Consider the following 25650-nt stretch of genomic DNA (forward strand, 5'->3'; position numbering starts at 1 on the left):
GATGGGACAATTTACATGCAACACACATCCCTCCTTTCGGCACCTGCCACAGCGCCTTCCTCCAATAATGGCGTGAAATGTGTCATGTGGTGTCACTTAAAAGCGCATTATGTGGATGTGATCACACCGTTAGCGCCGAGCAGCCTTCAGCCAGATGAAGAGTGTCTCATGTCACCGGTGACATTGCAGGTGTTGTTTATGCAGGGGGGGAAATTTTGCCAAATTCATTATTTAGAAAACGAGTGAGTGGAAATTACTGATCAAAGACCCACCAACTCTCTGACTTCTTCAAGCTGTTTGTCGACATTTAGAACCAGCTGTGTCTTCTCCTCTGAAAGAGAGAAAGAGGAAAACATATTGATCAGTGGATGGAGGAGATGTGCTTCATGACAACAGCCCGACTCCCCCGCAACAACAAGGGAGCAAATAAAAACAAGCCTGCATTTGAAGATATATTTACACATTCTCAACGCACAAAGATCCATATTTGATGTGCCTTATTTTTCCACATGTAAACGCCTTTGTTATTTTCGTGAAGGAGCGCAGAGACGCCTCTTGGCAACTTAAAAGAGAAGAGAGACGTCAGCACCACCAAACTCTGCCATTCTGCCACCCACTCAGAACTACAATGAGGTTCTATTGGTTTTTATCCACTGGTATGAGCCAGGCCAAAATATAGAGCATGCATGACTGAATTTTTCTTTCTTAATCTGCATCTGCATCACCTCCCTAATGTTTATTTGAAAGATGAAATACATACTGTACATCATATCTAACTCTCCAAGCAAGTTCATGAAGCTTTTTATAAAAATAAGAGAGGCTGTAATCTTGGGGGTGTGGTTAGGAACCACACATAATGCTAAAAATAACAACAATATTATAAATCTATCCTACTTTGTTTACTAGCATAATACACTTTTATGCTACAAGAAGTTTTAGGCATTAGTGCTTTATAGTATTTGATTGAAATTAATTAAAGTAAATAATAAAATATATATTTTTTAATTAAATATAAAAAATGTAATTAGTGTTGGGTAAGATTATTATTATACATTTTTTTAAAGAAATGAATACATTAATTCAACAAGCATGCATTAAACTGATCAAAAGTTACAGTAAAGAAATGTATAATAATGTTACAAAAGATTTATATTTCAAAAGATATATATATATATATATTGTCATCATAAAATGCAAAAAAAAAAAACAAAAAAAAACTTAAGTATCATGTTTTCACAATTTCTGGTATTTCTGAGATTGAAGACTGAAGTAGGTTAATGGCTGCTGAAAATTCAGCTTCAGCCATCACAGGAATAAATAATTTTTCCAAAAAATTATATAAATATAGAAAATGCTTATTTTAAAATGTAATATTTAATATAAATAAATAAAAATTATATTTTTTTTTCATTGTTTTTTCCCTAACTTAATATCTGTTGCTAATCCTTATCACAAATCACATCTTTTTAATACGGATGAATTATTGTCTTAAACAGTTAGCATCAGAACCAGAACTATTCATTTATAATATGAACTTTGTAATCATAGAAGCATGCTATAAATAAATAACCCTGTGAAAGAACATCCGTACATCTACTGATCTAACAAGACCAGTGAAGCACATCAAACCATGTCAAGCGATAGCACTAATCATAAAGAAAAAAAAACCATCAAGCGATATCAAACGGGAAGCTGTCAATAAGATGGAAACTAAAGTGAACTTCTGTTTTGCCCTTTGGCTTTCCAATGTCTTTGGTGGTCATCAATCCATTTTTAAAATCTATGTGCAACCTCACAGCCCACACAGTGTAAACAGCCAGGGGCGATTCTCTACAAGGTGAGCAAACACTGGGGTCTCTCTATATTCACCCCTGGCATAGGACAGGTTGAAATATATATCTCACTATTGCAGATGCATGGGGCTGTACAAGGTCAGGTGCTCTTTGGGCAAAGCGTTGCACTGAGAAAAGTTCGACTTGAAGATGCATTTTTGCATCTCTGCTCAATTTTTCATCAAGACTGATTGACAGCTCATTCTCTTTGTGCAAATCCACCTCAAAAAACCCATGCACATTTATGTTTAATGGACTAAGGCCTTGCATTATTTTTAAATTCATGTTTCACGACTACAAGTTTTGTGTTGCTCAACAAAACAAAACATCTTGGATATTCTCAAGTGAATGAATTTGGTCGGCTTGAGTGGGGAAAAAATGGCCAAGGGCATCATATCTGTCCACTGGTTTTTATCAGTGTCTCTACACATGTGACACTGTACAATGCCATTAGAACAACAGCTAAGCTGTTTGTTGAAGCCATTGTTGGTCGCAAATAAATTTGTTTACCAAGGAAACAGAAAAAAATAAAAAAGCTTTTTTTTTTTAAGGCATAATTGAGATTTGAATTCAAGAGCTGAACTCCTCTGGCAACAGTGAGGAAGGTAAGGCCATCGCTAATGAGCATGCTTTGTTTATGGCTTTGTTCATATTCAGTGGACTTATTTAAATACATTCAGCAGCTGGTGGTGGGCCGGTCTGATGACACAATTGCCGCGTTTCCACCGAAATTACCCGGAACATTTTTACCAGGAACTTTTTTTCCCAGGAACTTTTTTCCCCCCAGACCTGTTGCTTTCTGCGTTTCCACCGCGGTGTAAAGTACCGGGTAGATTAGGCAAATAGACTGGTGACGTAGGTCTGCGCGCGTTTCTCAATACAAAGTACTGCTGATTTGTTTGTTTTTTTAAAGTACGCTGATTTTGGACGTGCATCCTCGGTAGTTAGTTCAGACTTTGTGCATTCGACTCGGGAGTGTGATGTCCGCGACGACGCAAGTCCGGTAAATCTATAAACAGCAGCGTACTTGATAACTTCAGTCAGCTCGTCTTGGCTACTGCAATTTTCCTATTTACAATAAAACGAAATGGGATATAAAATACCACTGCCTCCTTTGGTTTTCATTTAAGCATAATAACAGCTGCAGAAATGTACTTAGTTCAGGGATATGTGTATATGCAGCCATTACAATGAAACGAAATATTATATAAGTTTGCCTTTTTTATTTTCATTTTAACATATAGATAAATTGAATACAGACCAAAGAAAACCTGTTAGATTTACCCCGCAGCTGAATTATATGTTATGTTTAACCACTAAAGACACATCAGAGCCAGCGGCACATATCAGAAGGTCTAGCCGATTTGAGGCTGCATCTCGGCGGATACATGAGGACTGAGCTCTCGCTGATCGAGTGGAGCTCACCGTCGCAGAGATCGGCGAAACACATTTTTTAAATAGGCACGGTCTTTATAAATAAACCATAGATTTGCGTTTTAAACAACTACATTCTCGCCTGAAATACTTTTAAAATTACATTTCATGACACAATAACAGTAATATTTGAAAATGATCCAAATAAATGGTGGTTGAACTCAACCAATGCTGCGTGAACTCAGATCGCTTTGGCTACTGTTATTTTCCCCTCAGTATATTTACAATAAAACGAAATAGGATATAAAATACCACTGCCTCCTTTCGTTTTCATTTAAACATAATAACAGCTGCAGAAATGTACTTAGTTCAGGGATATGTGTAACGTTATATACATCCATTACAATGAAACGAAATATTATATAGACTTGCCTTTTTTATTTTCATTTTAACATATAGATAAATTGAATACAGACCAAAGAAAACCTGTTAGATTTACCCCGCAGCTGAATTATATGTTATGTTTAACCACTAAAGACACATCAGAGCCAGCGGCACATATCAGAAGGTCTATCCAAGGTGAGGCTGCCTCTGGGCGGATAGATGATCACTGAGCTCTCCCTGATCGTGTGGAGCTCACCGTCTCAGAGATCGGCGAAACACATTTTTAAATAGGCGCTGTCTTTATAAATAAACAACAGATTTGAGTTTTAAACAACTACATTCTCGCCTGAAATACTTTTAAAATTACATTTCATGACACAATAACAGTAATATTTTGAAAATGTTGATCCGAATAAATGGTGGTTGAACTCAACCAATGCTGCGTCAACTCAACCAATCAGGATGTTTAGCGCCAAAGTCCCGCCCCCGAAAGTTCCTGAACTTTAAAAAAGTACCACCTCGCCAGCAGGGACTTTCTGGGGGGCATTTTTTTACCCGGAACTTTTATTTAGTTCCTGGTTCCTGCGGTGGAAACACACCAAGTACCGGACCAAGTCCCTAGTTCCTGGGTAAAGTTCCTGCGGTGGAAACGCGGCTAATGTTTGTTACTGCCAAACCCTGAAGAAGCAATTTAAGCTTCAACAATCCACCACATTACACATTCTCATTCTTTTCAATATGCTTAAATAATGCAAAGAAAAGCCTATTCGCTTAGCAATTGTTTGACAGTGCTCACTGCTGTACGATTCTGAATAAGTGATTAATCCCTCTCCCCTTTTGTTGACGTATAATAGAAGCAAAGAGTGAGTACATCAGGTTATTATGAGACCAGACCTCTGAGGTTTAATACTGACTGAAACATTAAAAGTCACCAGACTGCATGAAAGTTACCTTTCATTGCCCTTAACTGACTTTTAGCTTCAATCCAGCAAAGTCAGAACAAGATCTTGAATTAATTTTATGTGTTGAATTTTGAAATGTAACGGAGCTGCATTTCTAAAGTTCAAAATGTGGGCAAAACAAAACATTATATCAATTTCAAAAGCATCCTAAGGAGAACATATCTAGCGATACCACACTCTTGCTTCCCTGAACAGTACTTCCCTCACCTCAAGCAACCACTGATATTTCTCTCAGGCCATAAGGCTTGTTTCAGACATCTCAGGGATTTCAAACAAACACATTTTACAATACAAATGTTGTCTCTTTAAATTTTTGATGTAAACTCAATAAATAAATTAACAGAAATAATAATGAAACATTTGTAACCCTGGACCAGAAAACCAGTCATAACACGGGTATATTTATAGCAATAGCCAAAAGTACACAGCATGACTCAAAATTATAGATATAATATAATAAATATATCACAAATGTATTATCATTGGTAATATGCATATGCAGTACTTCATTTGCACAAATTTAAAGGCAATTTTCTCAATATTTAGATTTTCAAATCGTTGTATCTCGGCCAAATATTGTCCTTTCCTAATAAACCATACAATGAAAAAATTATTTATTCAGCTTTCAGATTTACAATCTTTTTTTTTTTTAATGTCCCTTATGAGTCGTTTTTTTATGAAAATATAAGCCATTTAGCGATATATAAACAAGTCAACACATATTGTAAGTCAGGAAAGAGGTTTAAAGGCCATAATTGCACAGCAGGACAATGTACACTAATGTTCAAAAGTTTGGGACCAAAAGACCACTAACAAATGAATTAGTAAAATAATAAATTAATGATTTTATTTAACAAGAAATCATTAAATTAATCAAAAGTGACAGTCTGAGCTTTCTATTGATTTCTATTTATTCCTGAAAAAAAAAAAAAAAACCTGTGCTCACAAAAATATTAAGAACTAATTTAAGCATTAAAATTAGCATATTAGAATGATCTCTGAAGGATTATGTGAAACATAAGACTGGAGTAATGGCTATTAAAAAAGCAGCTTTACAGCACAGGAATAAATGACATTTTTAAATGCATCAAAATAGAAAGAGGTTTTAAAATTGCAATACCATTCAGCCACATAACATCAGACAGACCCTAAGAGCACATACAGTAACATATTTCTTATGGGCTTATGAGACACTGTTATGACTGGAAAGAAAATCCTTTATGAACACACGTTTGATTATATTTTGTAATAAGTTTATTTTTAGACCCTAGTGTTCTCTCACCTATCCAACATCACACTCATCGTCGCCATGGTAATGTATTTGTCTGATTTGAATAATTAAATGCACATAAGTAAACTAATGACAACTTGCAGTCATAAAGGGTCCCAGCTGGAGCTAATCATTCAGTCCGAGTTTAAAATAGAAATGTTGACAAACTGCCTCTGTGTACATCTATGTGGATCTGTATACAGCACCACCGCTGACCTAGTAAAGGGGGATACAACAGGGGTCCACGACCTCTAGGGGCTCCATGGCTCTACTGCAGGGGACCACCTGGATTTTCAGCAGCCATTACTCCAGTCTTCAGTGTCACATTATCCTTCACAAATAAATCTAATATGCTGATTTTTTTTTCTCAATTATTGATTCTTATCGGTTTTTAATATTTATTATTATTAATGTTTAACACCATTTTTGCTACTTAATATTTTTGAGGAAACTGTGATACATTTTTCTCAGGATTCTTTGATTAATAGAAAGTTCAATGAAAGAGTCAGTTATTTGAAATAGGTAGAAAACTTTTGTAAAATTATTAAGGTCTTCAATGTCATTGTTGATGATTTTATGTTTGATGATGTGTTTGTTCGTTTGTTTCACGGTTTCCACAAATATATTAGGTAACAAAAACTGTTTTAAACATTGACATTGGTAAGAAATATTTAATGAGCACCAAATCAGCACATTAAAAAGATCTTGAAGTCCTGAAGGGTCATGAGTCATGACATAAGTTTAGCTTAATACTTAATTCAAGTAAAATTGTAAAATGTCATGCAAAGGTATATGACTAATACAAGTGTAAGAGTAAATACAATCTGATACTACAGAAATATTAAACAGCCAGGCTTGACATGCAACACTAATTCTTACACAATATGTCACTGAGGGTCCCTGTCCCATCTCTCAATCCTTGGCCTGAAATGTATAAAAGATTTCTAACCTATTGTGTCCAAGAGTTTAAGTCTGACAAAATAAGTTGTTGTTGTGTTAGGTTCATAACAGCAGCTTGTCAAATTAGGACCTTGCACCTCTGTCTCACTGTATGCTGTCTATCCTATAAGCAGTTGAATGCTGAGAGCTACAAAAAAAAAAAAAATAAAAAAAAAATATATATTATTTTTCTCTTCTTCAGCCAACTCTTTAACTCCAGCAAATACATCATGACATCTAAGATCCATGTCACTGTCACCCAAATCCTGTTTCCTCAGACAGAACTTAAAACTCATCTGACACACTGGATATCTGACACCATGACCCTCAAAACATCTCATTTGACAAATGTTATGGGACGTTTCTAAATAATATACCGAGCAGACACACCATCAGCATGAATGAATCATTCAATGTGTTGTTTATTTCTTCCTGACATGACTGTTTTGCTAGTACTAGCTCATTTACCAGCCACTTACCACCGGCTAATTTGGGTATTCTTCCAATTTTGTTGGTTACATCCGCAGTGAGGGTGCCAAAGTCCTGCTCGTACGTTTCAAAATCCGAAGACATGTTGTATTTTTGTTTTAAAAGATTAAAAGAGTGCTTAACTGAGCTGCGCTACACACTGTTGCTTGTGTCTTCTTGTTATTGACGTCGGCGTCACTTCCGGTTGTTGCCACGGGAATTCGTTCACGAGCTCTTCCTCTAAATAGTTCCGCTGTGGTGTAATTCGCGCGTGTATTTGTATTATCTTTCTCGCTGAATCGTGCTCTTGTTGTTTAAAAAAAGATTTCGCTTCTGACAATATCACGGGCGTAAAATAGCAAGTTCATCGATTCATATTAAGCGTGGCTGTCCGTTTTACCTGGACTCTGATCGCGCCACGGAAAATCGAGGTAACGTAGGTGTTAACGATACATTTTTCATTTTCAAAACCGTCTCTTCAGTAATCAAAGCTATATATCTTGATGTCATCATAATGAAAGATACAACAATTCATATATGTCTCTATTAATAACATAGACTTTATCGAGGCATATGTCATTGATTTATTGTCTGTAATCAAATGGATTGGTCATTATAGAGATAAAGCTCATTTCTACAGTTAATCTGTTTTCTTCAGTATTTGAATGCAATATATGTAGGATTAAATTGAATGAAATGACTCTGAAATCATCTAAACGGGATGTTGAGTAATAGAGAGCCGGTTCAGTTCATGCAGACTGACAACATCTTGAGAGAGTTTCTCAGTTTCTTCTGGTGCTGAACATGTCCGAAATCTTCATCCGCAATACAAAGCTAATAAGAAACATATCAAATAAGTTTAACCTGAATGATGTAATACAGGAGCATAGAATCCATTTTTGGGTGTGCCATGAGAACACAAGGGGTGCAGCCACTGAAGAACTATAATTTACATGTAACATTAACCCCTGCATAGTCCTGATTTCTCTTTAAACCTGCTTTATGTTATAATGACATTACTAAACAAACTGGGCTTAGTATTTAGACATAGAACAAGTGATGTATGACACAAATGGTTAAGCATAGTATGATTGCATTTTTGTGTTGTGAAGACAATTAGTTACAGTGTAAGTAGCTGCAATGTCATCACTTAAAGGTGCTGTAGGGAACTTTTGTAAAAAAAAAAATATTTTTTACATATTTATTAAACCTGTCATTATGTCCTGACAGTAGAATATGAGACAAATAATCTGTGAAAAAAATCAAGCTCCTCTGGCTCCTCCCAGTGCTCCTATTGCCATTTGCAGAAACTCCATCGCTCCCGGTAAAAAAACAACCAATCAGAGCTGCGGTCCGTAACTTTGTTTGTGTTCAAAATGTAGAAAAATGTATATAATTAGTGAGTACACCATGAATCCATTTTCCAAACCGTGTTTTTGGCTTGTCCTAAATCACTAGGGTGCACCTATAATAAGTGTTTATATTCGGACTATTTTAGATTGCTTCGGGGATACCGCAGCGGAGTAACCCAGTACCTTTGTGATTCTTCATAGACATAAACAGAGAGAAGTAGTTCCGGCTACGATGTTCTTCCGCAAGACGCAAGCAGTTCTGTTTATTAACCGCTAGAGCGTCAAAAGTTACCTACTGCAGCTTTAAGATAGATAGATAGATAGATAGATAGATAGATAGATAGATAGATAGATAGATAGATAGATAGATAGATAGATAGATAGATAGATAGATAGATAGATAGATAGATCTATGCAGATCCCATATTAATTTTTCATGTTATACAGAAATAAATTGTAATGAAAGTTAACTGTGGTATCTTGATTTAAATTATGGTTAGCATGTTAAAAAAATTTGTGTGAGTCATTTGGATTCTGTCTTTCTCTTTCATGTTCCTTGTTTCCCCCACCTCTCTTCTCTTCAGATGGATGGCTTGGCTTTAGCTCGAGGATAGAGCGATCAGAGGATTAGTTCAGAAGGATGCCACAGGCTGACAGAGTCTGGAGCTCTAAGAAACGGCTGGCCCCTGTGACTGGTGACGTAGCAGATCGCTGGTTGTTTCGGAAAAGACAGAAAAGATGCCCTTTGACCTCTTTAAGTCACTGCAGTAAGCATAGACAACACGCCTGACGACCTCATCTGTAGCATCGAAGGCCTTAAAGACACTGAAATCCGCCAAAACAATGAATATTCTGTCTGCTGTAATTGTGTTTGAGAACCTCCATGAGGTCAAGAGGCTGTTCCACTGGGGTCCGATCATCGCGCTGACGGTCATCGGCGTGTGCTCCTCCATGGCCATACTGGACTCCATCATCTGGTACTGGCCACTGGACACCACAGGAGGGAGCATCAACTTCATCATGCTCATTAACTGGACTGTCCTCATTCTTTACAACTACTTTAATGCCATGTTTGTAGGCCCTGGTTACATTCCACTGGAGTGGAAACCGGTAAGTCTGTTTTGGGCTGTTTTCATAAGGTTGCAGTTTTTCTGTTTTTGACATTCGTTTCTTATTCTCACTAAGGCTGCATTTATTTGGTCAAAAAATAAATTATTATTATTATTTTTACAATATTATAATATTACTACAATTACAATTTAAAATAATTGTATTATATATTACATTTAAAGATTTGGTGCTGATTAACATTTTTGTAAAAAAAAAAAGGTGATGCATTTTTTGATGAATAAAAAGTTCAGAAGAACATCATTTATTTAAAATAAATATTTTGTAATATTATAAAAGTCTCTTTTAAATAATTTAATGCATCCATGCTGAATTAAGTATTAATTTCTTTTCAACAAAAAAGTACCCCAAATTTACCCCAACATTACTGTATGCAAATATTTTAAAGCATGTGTCTGTTGTATGATATTGTCTGTTTTCTAAAGGTGTCTGCAATCAGCATGTCTAATATGACTTATGTTGTTGTTTGTGTTTTCTAACAGGAGAATCAACAAGATATTATGTACTTACAGTTCTGTAGATTGTGCCAAGGCTATAAAGCACCTAGGTCACATCACTGTCGCAAATGTAACAGGTAGATTTGTTTAAAAAAACAAAAAGAAACAGGCTAGTTTCTATTAATATGCATGCATTTTAAAGCTGAAGTGTGTCATTAAAAAACAAAACCTCTGTATCTTTCCCTTCCCAATTTAATATGCTAAGACAGTTAAGTCATTTGTAGGTTCATCATTTACTTCAAAAATGCAATCTCAACCAGCCAAACACAGCAACTTTGGTTCAACCAATGGTGCCAGTTTGGGGCAGGATTATTATTGTTATTTGATCAATCTTTTTGAAAAATATTTTGATTACAGTAGAGGCGCATGAATTACAGACTTCAGCTTTAAAGGGGATAGTTTAGCCAAAAATAATAATTCTGTTCATGGTGATTCAAACCTGTAGACTACAACATTCAGTGTGTAAATCATGACTCTTTATTTGAATGGAATTTCATTTTAGGTGAACTATCCCTTTACAGATTCATTTATTATCAGACCACTGTGTGTTATATGTATTAAAAATGTATAATTAATATAAAAACGGTTTCTTCCCTCAGGTGTGTGATGAAGATGGATCATCATTGTCCCTGGATCAACAACTGCTGTGGTCACATGAATCATGCGTACTTCACTAGCTTCCTCCTGCTTGCTCCACTGGGCTGCACACATGCCGCGCTAATATTTATCATGACCATGTACACTCAACTTTATGATCGGGTGAGTGTTTTCTCACATTATTTCTTCTAATTAAATCGAATAACATGCGATAGCTGTTGCACGGACACATAATGTATGCGTAATTTAAAATGTAAACATTTCTTTAGGAAACTCTAGGCTGAGCTAAGATGAGCTTCTGTTTAAATGTCCGTACATTTTGTGACTAATGCTCGCGCACCAGAGCATTTTTTTACTCGTTGTTGATGTGCTGCCCATTTTCTTGGTTTTAGATCTCATTTGGCTGGAGCACAGTGAAGATTGACATGAACGCTGCTCGGCACATCCACCATCCCATCATGCCTTTCAGCATTGCAGCATTTGCAGCCACTCTCTTTGCACTGGGACTTGCACTGGGTACCACTATTGCTGTTGGGATGTTGTTTTTTATTCAGGTAGGACATGACTGCACTTCCTTTCTTCTCTTCTTTAAATTCTTTTACAAAAAAAAAAAAGTCTGTTTAATCCATAGCCTGCTATATAAGTGAATTTTAATCAGAAATGTTATTTTCTTTTAGATGAAGGTGATTCTACGAAACAAAACCTCAATAGAAGCATGGATTGAGGAGAAAGTAAGCTTGTTTACAGTATGCTTATCAGCTAAATGAGGTGAACTAATCCAGTATTTCTCCCCTAATCCAATAAACAGCAACAGTCTTTCAGGAGTAGTCCTTTAAAGCCCTTCTTGAACTTCGAGCACATTTAGTGTCATCGACATCTAAAAACATGTATTTTTAATTGACCAGTCCCTCAAGTTCAAGGATCTAGACAGATGGAAATCAATATACACTCCGGTTCAAAAGTTTGGGGTCGTTTAGATTTAAAGTATATATATATATATATATATATATATATATATATATATATATATATATATATATAAAAAAAATATTATTATTTTTATTTTATTTTTATTTTTTTTAAAGAAGTCGGTTTTGTCACCTAGACAGCATTTATACATATAAAAAAACTGTAATTTTGTGAAGTATTATTACAGTTATATTTAGATTTTAATATTTAATAATACTTTTTTCAAGATTCTTTGATGAATAAAAGTTCAAAAGAACACCATTTATTTGAAATCGTTTAAGATTTTAAAAGTCTTTAGTGCATAAATGATCAATAAAAGTATTAATTTCTTTCCACATTTTAGAGAGTTATGTAGCCATTCAGAATTTATGTTTAAATAATTTTGGGTAACACTTTATTTTAAGGTGTCGTTGTTAAACGTTACATGCACTTACTATTATAATAATAATAAATTATGCATAATTACATGCAACTAATCCTAATAACTCAAATTGTAATCCTAACCATATAGTAAGTACATGCAGTTAATTAATATTACGCAGTACTTATATGTATAGTTACACTGTAACAAGGACACCTTAAAATAAAGTGTTTTTGACATTTCGAAATTCCCTTGAATTGTTACTGAAATGAATTGTCCTGCATTAAAACATTAATTTTGAAAAAATAATGTGTGTGTAATATTTAAGTTATACAGTATTAAACTTAATAAAGTAATACTAATTACATAAATAATTGCAAAATTTAGTTTATATAGTAGGTTAAAATAGTTAAAAAAATGCATGTTGACTCTACAAATGCACATGTACAGTGTAAATATAAATTACACAACAATGTTGTATTTATTGGGTCTTTGTGGCTAGATGAGACCTTATGGACGCATAGAACAAAAGACCACCTCTGAATTCAGTAAGTCATGTTGATAATATTATTATTACGTTAAAGCAATAATATCTGTGTTCCCAGGCCAAAGACAGAATCCAGTACTACCAAACAGGTGAAGACTTCATCTTCCCCTATGATCTGGGCAGTCGATGGGAGAACTTCAAGCAGGTGTTCACCTGGTCCGGGACCCCCATAGGAGATGGAATCGAATGGCCTGTTCATGAGAAGTGTAACCAGTACACTCTAACCGTATGTATTCAACATAATAATACGTATAAAAGATCATTCTCTAGGTATTATATTTCAGTCTAATACAGCTCTGTAGCTCAGTTTGTAATGATACATTTGGTTCCTGTTTATTCAGATTGAGCAGCTGAAGCAAAAACATGATAAACGTCAGAGGAGTGTGAGTATTGCCTTCATCACTTTTAAACACTAGAGGACAGTATTTACCAAAGGACTGACACAATGGTGTCCCTCTATTTAAACAGGTGGAGTACAGAGTGGTGGAGGACTACAATGGCGCTTGTTGCCCTTTGGGAAAGGGACTAAACACTTTCTTCAGAACACCTTGTACAGAGGAACCCAGGATCAAACTCACAAAGGGGGAGACCATCTTTGCTACAAGAGGAACAAAGTGAGTCATCTCTTTTAGCATATAATATAATATAATGTTTGGGGTCAGTAAGACTTATTTCTAACAAAATAAATTATGATGTTCAGCAAGGAAGCATAAAAATGGATCAAAGAGTAAAGACATGTTACAGAAAGTTATGTTTCAAATAAATGAACTTTGTGTTTATCAGAGAATCCCAAAAAAATGTACCACTGTTTCCACAAAAAAAAAAAAAAAAAAAAAAAAAAAATATATATATATATATATATATATATATATATATATATATATATATATATATATATATATATATATAATAAAATATGTTTCTTAAGCAGGAAATCAGAATATAAAAATGATTTCTTAAAGATCAAAAATAATGGAGTAAAGACTGCTAAAAAAAAATTCAGCTTTGGCATCACAGGAATAAAAAAAAAAGTACAACATATTAAGATAAAAAAAGTTATCTTAAATTGTGATAATATTTCAAAATAATACTGTTTTTACTGTATGATGTACTTTGATGAACATTAAGCATTTCTTTTTTTAATCTTACTGACCCCAAACAATTGTACAGTAATATATCATTTTTACGTACTGATGTTTAGGAGGGAAAAATTTTCTTTTTAATTAACAGGTGGTGGATGTATGGAGACAAAGTTTTGAATGAGGAACAGGCTAATGGTAAAGTTTCCAGTATGCTGTACATGATCAAATTCAGTAATTATTAAAGTTGCATAAATCTGATGTTTAAAATCATATCTCTTTCTATAGTTGGAGGTCGAATTAGAGGATGGTTTCCGCGGCGCTGTGTTGAAAAGTGTCATTATGACTCGGCGAATAATTCGGCAAGTGAAGAAAAGAAAGAGCAATGATACAGAACTCTAGATATTTCAGAGCTCGCTTTAAAAAGAGGACCTAATATTAGGGCCTGAACCCTGCTGAGATGCACATTTCTTTCTGATACTTTTGTAAAGCTGTTCAATGGCACCAGCGCTAAGTGTTGAAGCAAACTGATAGTGACAGATGCCTCAAAGTTATTAACTTGCATTACTTAATAGCGTTTCATTTCCAAAGAGCAGCTGCCAGAGAAACTGTCAGATAAGAACGAAAAAGGGGTTTGTTAAAATGGGATTGGGGCATGTGGCAGCATATTCTTTAAAAGGGGTTATTAAGATGTCTACTTGAAACTTATTTCTTCTTCTTGCCTTTCTCTTACTCGCTTGCTCTCTCTTGTTTATTGATGCCCAAACTGATTATGCAAAGCTTTTTCCAGTTGTACCAAGGTCTTTGTCGTGCAAATTGTCTGAATTGTTTATATAAATGAAACGACAATTCGGTTTTATTTTTGACGGCTTACTTTTTTGTAAAACTGATGTCAACCTCGCTGAAGTTCTCAGAGACAAATAATCAGCCGTGATCTGTATAGTAATTTCCTAATTTAATTTTCTTCGTATTTTTTAATGGAAAGCAACCACAAAATTCGTTTCTACTCAACAAAGCACCTATGTAAACATAATTGTTGTTGTTTTTTTTAATTGATGTATTGGCATTAATGTTTTACATTTTCTTGCTTGGGACAAAAAAAAAAAAAAGTACATTCTTTGGTATTCATTAAATCTTTAAAAGCTGTTCGTACATTTGTTTTTCAATAATATATCCATTTGTGTCTTTATGACTGACAATGAGAGTCTCTTGGGCACAGATGCTTTCAGTTAAGGCTGATACAGTGCTTACAAAATATTTAATCTTTGAGCAAATATAGAAAAACATCATGACACAAACAGCACTCATAAATACATGGTCACACCGCAGGCTATCCTCAGCATTTTTTAATCCACTACATGTTAGCATAAAGACTCTCAATCTGAACTTTAAAGAATTTTGTGAGATCTGCCCGTTTGGCTTTCAGGGTTGGAGTGAGGAGACCGTTTTCTATAGTGAACATGTCCGGATGGAGGTACAGGTCTTTTACCTTGAAAAGAGAACATAAAATATAGTAGACGTTCAATTAAATGAAAATAAAACAACACAATGCATCAAAATCCAACGACTAATTTTTTTTGTTTGTTATAATTTTGGTTTCACTTGTAAACGGTGCTTGATCTGTGCATATATCTTCAGTCCTGATGGATTACAAAAACGTAGCTTTTTGCTTCACAAGACATTTATTGATCAGATGGAGTTGTGGATTATTGCAACGTTTTTATCCGTTGTTTGGAATGCTGACAGCACCCATTCACTGTCAAGGATCCATTTTCAACAGATTTTCATTTATTAATTTTAATTTTAGGGATGTAACGATTAACGGCGAGCCGGTTGTAAATCGATTCAGGTTGAGATGCCAAACAAATTGCGATTCAATTAGGGGTAACGTTAGGAGTTTATATGAATGCATGTCTGAGGGGAACTTACTATCTTTATAAAAGTTTAGATGGTATTTTAATCTTCCTCAGTATAATTCATGTTCATAAGTGTTTTGTTTAAAGCAGAAACCAAGGAAACACTTTAAGTGCCACCTGCTGGCAGAGCGTGAATCTGCGTCTCGTTGAGCTAGTCTGCTGTTTCCGTTTCATGCAGAGATTTTTATATATAGTTTCACAAAACTAAAGTCAAACCATTCTGCTTTTGAAATTCTATAATTTAGATTAAAAACTTCTCATGTTGCATCTATGCAGCATCTTTGTTTGGATCATGATTAAAATGCAGTGGTTGCATCTAATTTTTAATGGAAAGTGCACAGACAGAGCCTTAGTTTGTTTATATGAAGATATTTATTTTATTTGAGTTATTTATTTATTTGATTTGGGGCTTTTTTTTACTTTAGATTTACAATTTAATGTTTCTTATTTACATTTACATTATATTTAAATTTTGTCATTTAGCAGATGCTTTTATCCATAGAAGCGACAACAAAACCAACAAAAGAGCAATAATATGCAAGTGCTATATTAGTATATTATAATAATGTAATATTACAGTTTCACAAAGAAACATGCAACATTTTGTCCAAGCAATAATAAAAGGACACGTTTAATTTATAATATGTCTTAAATCTGATTTTTGAAATCAAAATATTGAATCAAATTGAATCGTGAGTGAATTGTTACACCCCTATGCTAATAATAGCCTATTGGATCATAAAAGTGCTTACTTGTTCGAATGACTTCAGCCCTGCTTCACGCCCCAGCTTGTTAAGGTCAGAGATGATTGCTTTCTTGATTTCCTACAAAATTGAGCAAAGCTTAATAAGTAACTATTTTGTAAATGTCACACAAGTAAACTAGCAGACATCCTTCAGAGTGAATTTTTCCGAAGGGTTGCATGCACGTATTTTCAAAGGTAAGGTATGTAAATACAGCATACCTGGTTTTTACAAAGCTCCTCTAGTGAACCTTTCACTCCCAGTTTTTCTGCCAAACTTGGCAATACTTCAAAGTCTGGCACCACTATGGCCACTAAAGAGGACTGGATGCATTCAATTTAAAATATTAGGTTACATAATAATAAACTATTTAAAATGTTATCATCAGAAATATAAAGGAATTCATATTAATTTCACCTGTAAACTGTCACCATGCACAAACACTTGGGCGACTGGAGCGCTCCGAATGTAAACGTTTTCGATCTTTTCTGGTGCAATGTATTCACCTTGAGCCAGTTTGAAGATGTTTTTCTTCCTGTCGATGATCTTCAGCACTCCACTCTGGTAAATTGAACACAATATATAACTTTCATAACTTTCTTCTTTTCATAGACGTTTCTTATGCTCACTAAGGCTGCATTTATTTGGTCTAAAATACTGTAAAAATTAGAAATATTATTACAATTTAAACTAAATGTTTTCTATTTGGAATTTTTTTTAAATGTCATTTATTCTGTGATGGCAAAGCTGAAATTTCTGAAGCCATTACTCCAGTCTTCAGTCTCACATGATCCTTCAGAAATCAGTCTAATATGTTGATTTGGTGCTCATGAAACATTATCACACTTGAAAAGTTGTGATGCTTAATATTTTGTGGAAACCATGAAATCTTATAGAAATATTTTGAAACATTATGCATGCCTCTACTGTTACTTTTGATAAATTTAAAGCATTTTTGCTGCATAAAAGTATTGATTTCTTTAAAAATAAAAATTCCTGCTGACCCAACCCAAACATTTGAATGGTGCATTCTGGGGAAAATAGGGTCATTGGCTTGTTTCTTGGATTTTATTACCATTAAATTTTTTAAACAAAAGGAGATTAAGCCTCTTACTCATGTTGGAGTTAAATATCATGTACCTAATGTATTCAGCTTTGAGTTTTGTGATTTTGGGTCCTTGGCTGACTGCTGATATCACAACAGAATAGGCTTATACATTTCCTTCCTTGTAAGGTGCATTATTAAAGAAAGACAATACTAAAAAATAAATTCAAATGTAAATTATTGTCATATTTCATTATAAACAAGGAATCTCACAGGCAGCCATTTGCCGATATCTCCAGTGTGCAGCCATCCATCTTTGTCCAAAGCCTCTGCTGTCTTTTCTGGGTCATTGAGATATCCACGAAACACATTCTTCCCTTTGACACAAACCTAAAATGAAACACAGAAGCTAAGAAATTTCAATAACATTCTGATACACAGTTTATAAAATGATGTTCCATTACCTCTCCTTCACCGTTGGATGCAAAGTAATTCATTTCCTCCACATCAACAAGTTTTACAATATTACATGGAACAGGAACTCCAACATGGCCTGAAATCAACAGTATAAAATAAGTGTTAAGTGTTGTTTAACACACACACAAAAACAGATTTTCAGTTACAGGAACCCACCAGTATGCCAGTCTCCCGGTATGGTGAAAGAACAAGCCGCAGTGCACTCTGTCTGGCCATATGCCTCGAATATCTAGAAGTAGGCCAATGATAAAGGGGTCAGCACTGGGTCACTGTGACACCAGATCAATACACATACACACCCTGCTTTGACAGTGGGCATGTTTATAAAGTACAAAGTAAAGCATCACATTGTCAAAACAGAACAGAAGCAATATACAATATATTTAATAAATGTTGGTGTTATACTCCCATTTCTTCACCCCTTACCTGGCACCCAAGACTTGCACGGAGAAAAGTGAGCACAGTTGGAGAAATGGGAGCAGCCCCCGTCACCATCACCCTCACTCGGCCCCCCAGAGATTCCTGCAGCAGACAATTCAAATCTTTTCCAGAGCCATTCCTCACAGATGCACCACTCTTCCCCAACAATTACAAAAACCCTCCCATCATGGTCTGTTGGGGATACCTGCACTTTGTGAAAGATAAGTTTGTCCCATATGCTGTCATTCCTGATAATGCCCTGCTTGACCTCTGCACATTTCTGCGCAATGGCAAAGTTCAGAAGCCATTTCTTAAATGGAGAATGGGCACCGCTATGAACCTGGAAGGCAGCAGAAAGCAGACAACAACAAAAGGCTTATAGAGCTATTCATTTGTGCTCTGTGTGTAACTATATATTTAACAAACTCGTAAGTGTTGGTGGGTAACTCATCCCACATGTTTATTCTATGGATGTGAATATAACCTCTTTCATATAAGATTCTGTGACAAATGATGAGCTACAGAATATTTTGTTAATTGGTTGGTTTATATTACTACTGTGGTTTGTAACTCCACCCACTTATCCGAGTACCGCAAGGTAATCACAGATGTGCTGATTCAGATAATTATAAATTATAACAAACAAGAAGTTAGAATTAATTAATTTAGACAAACATATTCCCAGTTATTCCCAGGCACAACATAATCAAGCATCAGAGCAACGCACCATAGTGGTGTCTTATCCTTGAATAAATCACTGTTTTTGAACAAACCGGTTGAATTAACAATTCAATGACTCACTTGTAAAGAAAAATACTATTTTAATTCCTAATGAACTATTAGGTTTAATAAATATAGTCAATTGATAAGTCACTTGACGGTCACTTGTCGTTACCTACTGGTTTTAATGTAAAATACAGAAAGCGCCACTAAAAATTATCCGCAACTAATGCTAAAAAACCCTCACAGACTGAAAGTGTTGCTATTCCGCATTCATTCTAGAGAGAACATTGCTTGTTGTATATAAACAAAATATATATATTTTGTCTAAATCTTACCTTTATCATTACATACACGCACTATTTAGAGAATGCATAGACGCCCATCTATAAAAAATGACAACAAGCCATGTGAATCAGGGAACGGCCCCAAAAAGTGACTGTGTGTAGTTTCATACCTTGTCGTAAACACGATTCAGAAGACGAGGAACCACTGGGAATACAGTAGGCTGCAAGGCTTTCATGTCGTCTGGTAGAAGTCTGATATCACCTTGGAAAAACCCGACTCTTCCCCCGACACTGTACAGCACTGTCTGATACACATGAAGAAGAACAAACAAGCATGGCTTCAGTGTTCTTCTTCTGTAAAAGAAATGTGATTTATAAAAGATTTGAGTACATGACACTGAAAATTTGAAAGGCCTTCAGCAATGTTTCATTAAAGATGATGGCGAGCATCGGATATGAAAAAGCGCCTTGCCTGTACAACTCTTTCAAACATGTGCGCCAGAGGCAAAAACGAGATGGACACGTCGGATGGAACGGGCACAAAGACGCTCTGAAGAAAAACATCGGTTTGGCATCCAGCATTAAAAATCTACACACCCATAGAGACTTTGTAGAAATCATGTAGCCATCACACATACAGCACCTCAAACGTCTTAACCACGCCGGCTGCATCTGCAACCACATTTTCATGGGTCAGCATGGCTCCCTTTGGATCCCCTGAAGCAGATAATACCGAATTAAAGCTCATAGAACACACCACAGTATTCACTTGAGGTGGCGCAGAATTGGCTGCACAAATAGCAGGGGGTTTTTTTTAGGTCTTGAAGCAGAATAGAATAGATTACATCACACTTACCTGTGGTCCCACTGGTAAAACAAACAATACTTAGGTCTTCTGGTTTTGGTGGCTGGAAAAAAATACATTGATAAATACAATTTGTTAAAAAAACATTCCAATTCATAATTAACCAATTACTCACAACAGGCTTCTGATGGTTGCTCTTTCCCAAGGCCTAAAAAAGCACACAAACGTTCAGAGCCTTTAATATTTTGTATTATTGTTTTATTATTTATTACTTATCAGATAGCGCTGTCAGCGTACCTCTACATCTTTCAGGGGCAGGACTTCCACACCGCTCTTAGAGCCTCTATCAATCAATGCAGAATCATAGGGGTCCATGAGAATGATGGTTTTCAAAACAGGTGTGAGGTTTTTCTCACAGTTATCCAGCAGCGTTTCTGCCTTATCCTGCTTATCGCATATCACCGTAGATATCTTTGCTGCACAGATAAAAAAAAAAAAAAGGTCCAATAAGAGTAGCACAAAATCACTTGTGGTGTTAATACTAAATAATACCTTAAATTAAATATGTTAAAGGTACAGGTTGTAGGACTTGCCATGAGAGGGTGCACTACCAAAACAATAACAAATGTGTGGTTTGATGACGCTAAGAAGGAGCGTGGGATGATGGGATTTGTTGTCTTCTACCCAACTGCTGAAGGCCATCAATCAGACGGAAAGATAAATCATGGATTTAAAAAAAACTTTATAAATGTTGTGCTTGATGTCATAATTTTCAAATGCGAGTTCAACGATTTGCGCGAGTATATTACATACAAAGTCAATGCAAAGACGCAATCAGACTATGGATCAGATGCTCCTCGCGCAGGTCTAGAGACGCGATGCCCCGCGTTTGGCATGTATGCACCATAATACTAATCTTGTTGGTCGTTATAATAGCATATGTTTTCTGTAAAGATACGAATCAAAACAACTCACCTGTCGAGTAAAACACAAGTCTACGGGAGCTGTCCTTGTTGACAGAACCAGCGGCAGACGGTAAACAGTAATTATGTTCCATAAATAAGTAACACAATCCACCAATCCCTTGCATAACGTGCAGGAAAAAGTAAATAAGGAACTGCTTGAAGCAAGCTAGTTATTTGCTGGACACTAGACACTATTCCGCATTTGTCCATGACACTGCTGTCATGTGGTTTCTACATCAGTAAAGGCGGTAACAAAGGGTAACTGACGTCATTGACATGGCGACTGCACTGCCCCGTGTCACTGTTTAGAATGGGAATTTTCTCATGATTTACAAGTAGTTGAAAACATTAGAGATATTGCTAGTGATCAGCTGGACAAAATATAAAACACTAGCCTAGTGGTTTTTGGATATTTTACTGCAAATATTTAACAAATATTTAACAAAAATTGTACCTTTAAATGAGGAAGTTACAGTATATGGCAAGCATAAAGGTGAAGATATTACACTGCTTGGAGTCAGTTTGATTTCCTTTCTTTAAAAGAAATGAATACTTTTATTCAATAAGGTTAATTTATTCAACAAGGCTGATTTAATCAAAAGTGAGAGTAAAGATATTTACAGAGTTAAAATAATTCTAATTCAAACCAGTTCCGTTCTTTTAAACTATATATACTTCAGATAATCCTGAAAAACAATAACAGGCCTGTTTTCAACAATGATGAATACATGACAAGTTTCTTGAATACCTAATCACTATATTCAATTTATTTCTGAAGGATCTGATGATATAGGTGCCACAAAAGGAATAAATTACACTTTAAAAGATATTTACCAAAAAATTAAAATATTAATTTCAAATTTTACAATATTAGAGCATTTTCCATCAAATACATGCACCTTTGGTGAGCGCAAGAGACTCCTTTCAAAAACATTAAAATGTACTACCCACCCCAAACCTTTGAATGGATACTGCATGCAGCAATGAAATAGCAATATTCTAAATAATGATTAAATTATAAATGATAATTTGCAACTAGTGTTCCCAAATGGAGCTCGAAATGGTTTCAGGTAGGTTTTCCCAAACATCCCCAACCTTCCATTAAACAGAAAGTCCCGCCCCAAACTCATCTTATTGGCTGAAGCAGAAGTGAGGTGTGGTATCATTGAAACAAACACGGCTATATTTTAATACCTCTGCTCCATGGAGACTCAGTATTTTCTCAAAATGAACCTAAGAATGGCTTACAGTAGTCTCAGCATATTAAACTACCAAAGGAGAAGTATTCCAACAACAACAACAAAAAAATGATAATATCAGTCATTAATTAGAGAAACAGAAAGAGAGTTACACAATTACGGGAAGGTAAGCAAAGCAGCTTGAACTCTGGAGGTAGAATAGCAAGGTCACCGAGGTCACTAAAACAATAAAGTCATCATCTTCTGAAGGATTATAAGTCAGCAGAGTTCAGCAGGTGTGATAACTAAAGCTGCTCTGACCAACACCTCTAATGAAGCAAGCAAGCATGCAGGCTTAAGTACCTCTATTAATGATGAACACAAGAGCCTCAGGTCCCAAGGTGTCGTAAAGAGGCACTGCCACCATGGAATAGGTATAGCAGGCCAGTTCAGCGATAATCCACTGAAAAGAGAGAGAAGAGAGAGGTTAGTTTATGTATAGTACACTGGGATAGGATATTTAAATAGCCTTGTGTTATTGGGCATATTTTTGCCACATATGTTTTGAGTTGTTTAATGCATAAATAACAATAAATGCTATTATGTTTATCTCAAAACAGGAAGAAAAAAAGTAACAAGCCTTAATATTTTCAGCCATTTTTATCATGTTTAAAGAATGTTTAGATATTTTTTGTAAGAAAATAAGACTGATATATCAGAATCGATTTTGATCCTTTTGCAGACTTATTTATGTCACCTCTGGCCGGTTCTGGGCGAAGATGCCAATAAATGATTCTTGCGATGGCTTCTGGCCGCGATGGATAAGTCCGGACCCCAAGAATTCAGCTCTGTCTGAAACCTGAGACAACCAGAGGCAAGCATTGAAGCAGAGACCTCAGCTGTCCTCACTTTTGAGTTCAAAATGATGTTTGTGGTTGGCACAAATACCTGTTTGTATTTAAGCCATTGATAAGGTTGCCGCTTCTTTCTGTATCCCAAGCACGGTCCATTTCCTGCATGATACAGATCAAATATCTCACAGACTAATCATGTGTGACTAAAGATTAGATGCACCAGAGATGTGAACTAGCACAGCTAGCATGAAAATAGGACTTGATTTCATTGCAAAAGAATCTCAGCATTTCGTGCTGATGTAAAATGTTGACCTTGTGACCTCTCACCTGAGACGCGTAGCCCTCTTTGAAAAACGTCATATAGAGTTTGGGCATCCTCATATAAGTACGAGATCAAGTTGTCATCTTTCAGGAGTGTTGTTTTTCTAGCGCCACCCTGTAAATAAATATTTATAAGTAATATTAAACCACTGAAGTACTAAAAGACATTTAGAACCATATAAAATTATGCACAAGAACCTCATGAAGACATATTGTTGATTTATAACATAATAAACTATACTGGGTACAGCTGACAAAAGATCACACTTACTGCTACGCCCACAGTCTGTTGGTTGAGGTCTGTGGGTGGATGCAATGGTTTAGGCCTGGTGTTGAGATGGACCAGAGCTACAGCGGCGAGACTAAACAGAAACACCAGTCCCGAAGTGGAAAGCGGGGTAAACAGGAACTCGAACAAAAATTCCATAATGCACAAGATCTGAAAAATTAAACAATATTGATTTTTTTTTTTTTTTTTTTTGGAATAACATGAAGGGTCAGTTTCGTGCATAACATAGTATTTTAATTTACATTTATGTGGTCATATCTATATAGGTAAATAAACAGGAAGTTCAAGGTCCCTGTAATTAGTGCTGTTTTGACACTGCACTGATTAGAAGGTATTGATGGAGACATACATCAGTATGACCTTTGGGGGTGAAGGTTAGAGTCCATAAGTTCATTCAAAGGTTGAAGAGCACAGTACTGTCCAATTTAGAAAAATATAATATGTCTCACAATTATGCTTTTTTTTTCAGTGAAACTCCTTCTTAACATTCTCCTGTCTTCCCGGTGTTATCCTTCAACACCACTATGCTATTGGATTTGATTACATTATCTATTTATGGAGGCCAATGTCGTCTAGCAAAGGTGATAATACCATTTTCAGCTTCCAGAGCATCCACTAACCTTTCTAATAAGTAGTAAGAAATGTTCTTTTATAATTTCTTACATAATAATATTAAATAAATAGTATACAGTATAATATATTTTATGCATGTATTTGAGCATAGCCTATTTTATTTATTGATCAGAACACCTCATTGTTAAAAACATCTGATTCAAGTCACAAGATAAAGACAAGATAATTCTCATAAAGGATATATGAATTCAACTTCCTTTATGGACACAAGGCCTATTTGTATGCAAAACATAGTCCATGCTGTTTTTTGTTTTAAACATGCATGACAATAAATGCACATTTATTTCAGCATCCTAATTTAACTGTTTAGTGTTATGCCTAATGTTATGTTTTATATGTATTGGTATATGGATATGAAATTAAACAGATAAAGATTTTTAGAAGCAAGTACCTGGATAACCTGCAGGAGTCCGGTTTGTCCGTCAGGGGATGGAACTGGAAGACAAAAAGTCCTGTGAGACAGTCCTTTTCACAGGTTTGCTGAAGCTACAAGAAGACTGAGAAGGAAGACATGGTCTCAGGACCAATAAAACAAGCACATAAGTGACCTTTGAACCAATTCCTGCTATCAGTTCCCTGATAATACAAATGACTGAACATAATCAGAATCATGGCTATACAGCTCAATCCTGTAAAGTAAATGTGTGTTACACAAGATTCACAAGTCTGTGCTTTAATGGCTGCATGCTAAAACATACAAATGTGAAACTACACAGTGCTAGTATGAAATGTGGACTATGACATTTCCCTTTGCTGGTCAGTGTGACATTGAATTGCAGGACTGAAAAGTTGCTTGCACTCAAATACTTGGGTTTTCATCATGTTTACTCATTACTCTGGTGGTTTGCAGTGACATTTTGCTGATTCAACCCATCATTTACAGCTTCTCGGCTTAAAGTGACTATAAGGGAGGCCATTGGGACCCTAAAACCCTTGTTAGCGTGAGAACAGCATAAGGCTACTCATGTCACACCTCAGTTGAGCATGACACAACATGATCTTACGAACACTGTTTTCCAACCTCACTTGTCTCAGCATCATTACCGCAGCAGTTTAAGAAGGACGTCCCAGCAGAACTTTGACATTTGACTGTGATGACAGATAAGATGTGTGCACCTTTGGATTTTGTAATCTGTTCTGATAATAGACAATGAAATTCAACGGATGAGAGCCGTCAAGGCCTCTGTGGATTGGATTCTTGTCGATTGAAGTCAGAGTTGGACAATTTAGGTCAAAGT

General features: G+C 35.5%; 3 protein-coding genes across 6 annotated transcripts in view; 1 reads left to right on the top strand and 2 right to left on the bottom strand.

The window, feature by feature from the left end:
* The window catches only part of LOC113069502 (vesicle transport through interaction with t-SNAREs homolog 1A-like), a 135455-nt gene extending 128015 nt beyond the window's left edge, over nt 1-7440 (bottom strand). For all 4 annotated transcript variants that reach the window (XM_026242628.1, XM_026242627.1, XM_026242630.1 and 1 more), the window contains exons 1-2: nt 7241-7440; nt 273-331 (exon numbers count right to left, since the gene is read on the bottom strand). In XM_026242628.1, coding sequence (XP_026098413.1) covers nt 273-331; nt 7241-7334 — 153 coding nt within the window. In that variant the 5' untranslated portion in view covers nt 7335-7440. The remainder of the gene's footprint in view (nt 1-272; nt 332-7240) is intronic.
* A 26-nt stretch (nt 7441-7466) lies between these two features.
* Nucleotides 7467-14906, top strand: LOC113069499 (palmitoyltransferase ZDHHC6-like). Its single transcript, XM_026242625.1, has 11 exons — nt 7467-7660; nt 9166-9691; nt 10192-10283; nt 10806-10965; nt 11196-11357; nt 11481-11534; nt 12739-12906; nt 13022-13063; nt 13149-13294; nt 13911-13957; nt 14048-14906. Exons 2-11 carry the CDS (start codon nt 9425-9427, stop codon nt 14146-14148), a joined length of 1239 nt encoding a protein of 412 aa, XP_026098410.1. The 5' UTR covers nt 7467-7660; nt 9166-9424; the 3' UTR covers nt 14149-14906.
* On the bottom strand, nt 14706-24915 carry LOC113069498 (long-chain-fatty-acid--CoA ligase 5-like). The gene is made up of 21 exons (XM_026242624.1): nt 24804-24915; nt 23762-23929; nt 23497-23605; nt 23264-23328; nt 23073-23174; nt 22679-22778; nt 20470-20648; nt 20348-20380; nt 20224-20275; nt 20011-20084; nt 19840-19917; nt 19538-19672; nt 18566-18700; nt 18367-18462; nt 18097-18169; nt 17928-18016; nt 17737-17853; nt 16836-16979; nt 16640-16741; nt 16428-16499; nt 14706-15248 (listed from the first exon to the last, which is right to left on the bottom strand). The coding sequence occupies exons 2-21, from the start codon at nt 23915-23917 to the stop codon at nt 15114-15116; spliced, it is 2046 nt and encodes a 681-aa protein (XP_026098409.1). The 5' UTR covers nt 23918-23929; nt 24804-24915; the 3' UTR covers nt 14706-15113.
* Nucleotides 24916-25650: the final 735 nt, after the last annotated feature.

Source organism: Carassius auratus, unplaced genomic scaffold (assembly GCF_003368295.1).
Source record: "Carassius auratus strain Wakin unplaced genomic scaffold, ASM336829v1 scaf_tig00001679, whole genome shotgun sequence".
In the NCBI taxonomy this organism is placed as follows: Eukaryota; Metazoa; Chordata; class Actinopteri; order Cypriniformes; family Cyprinidae; genus Carassius; species Carassius auratus.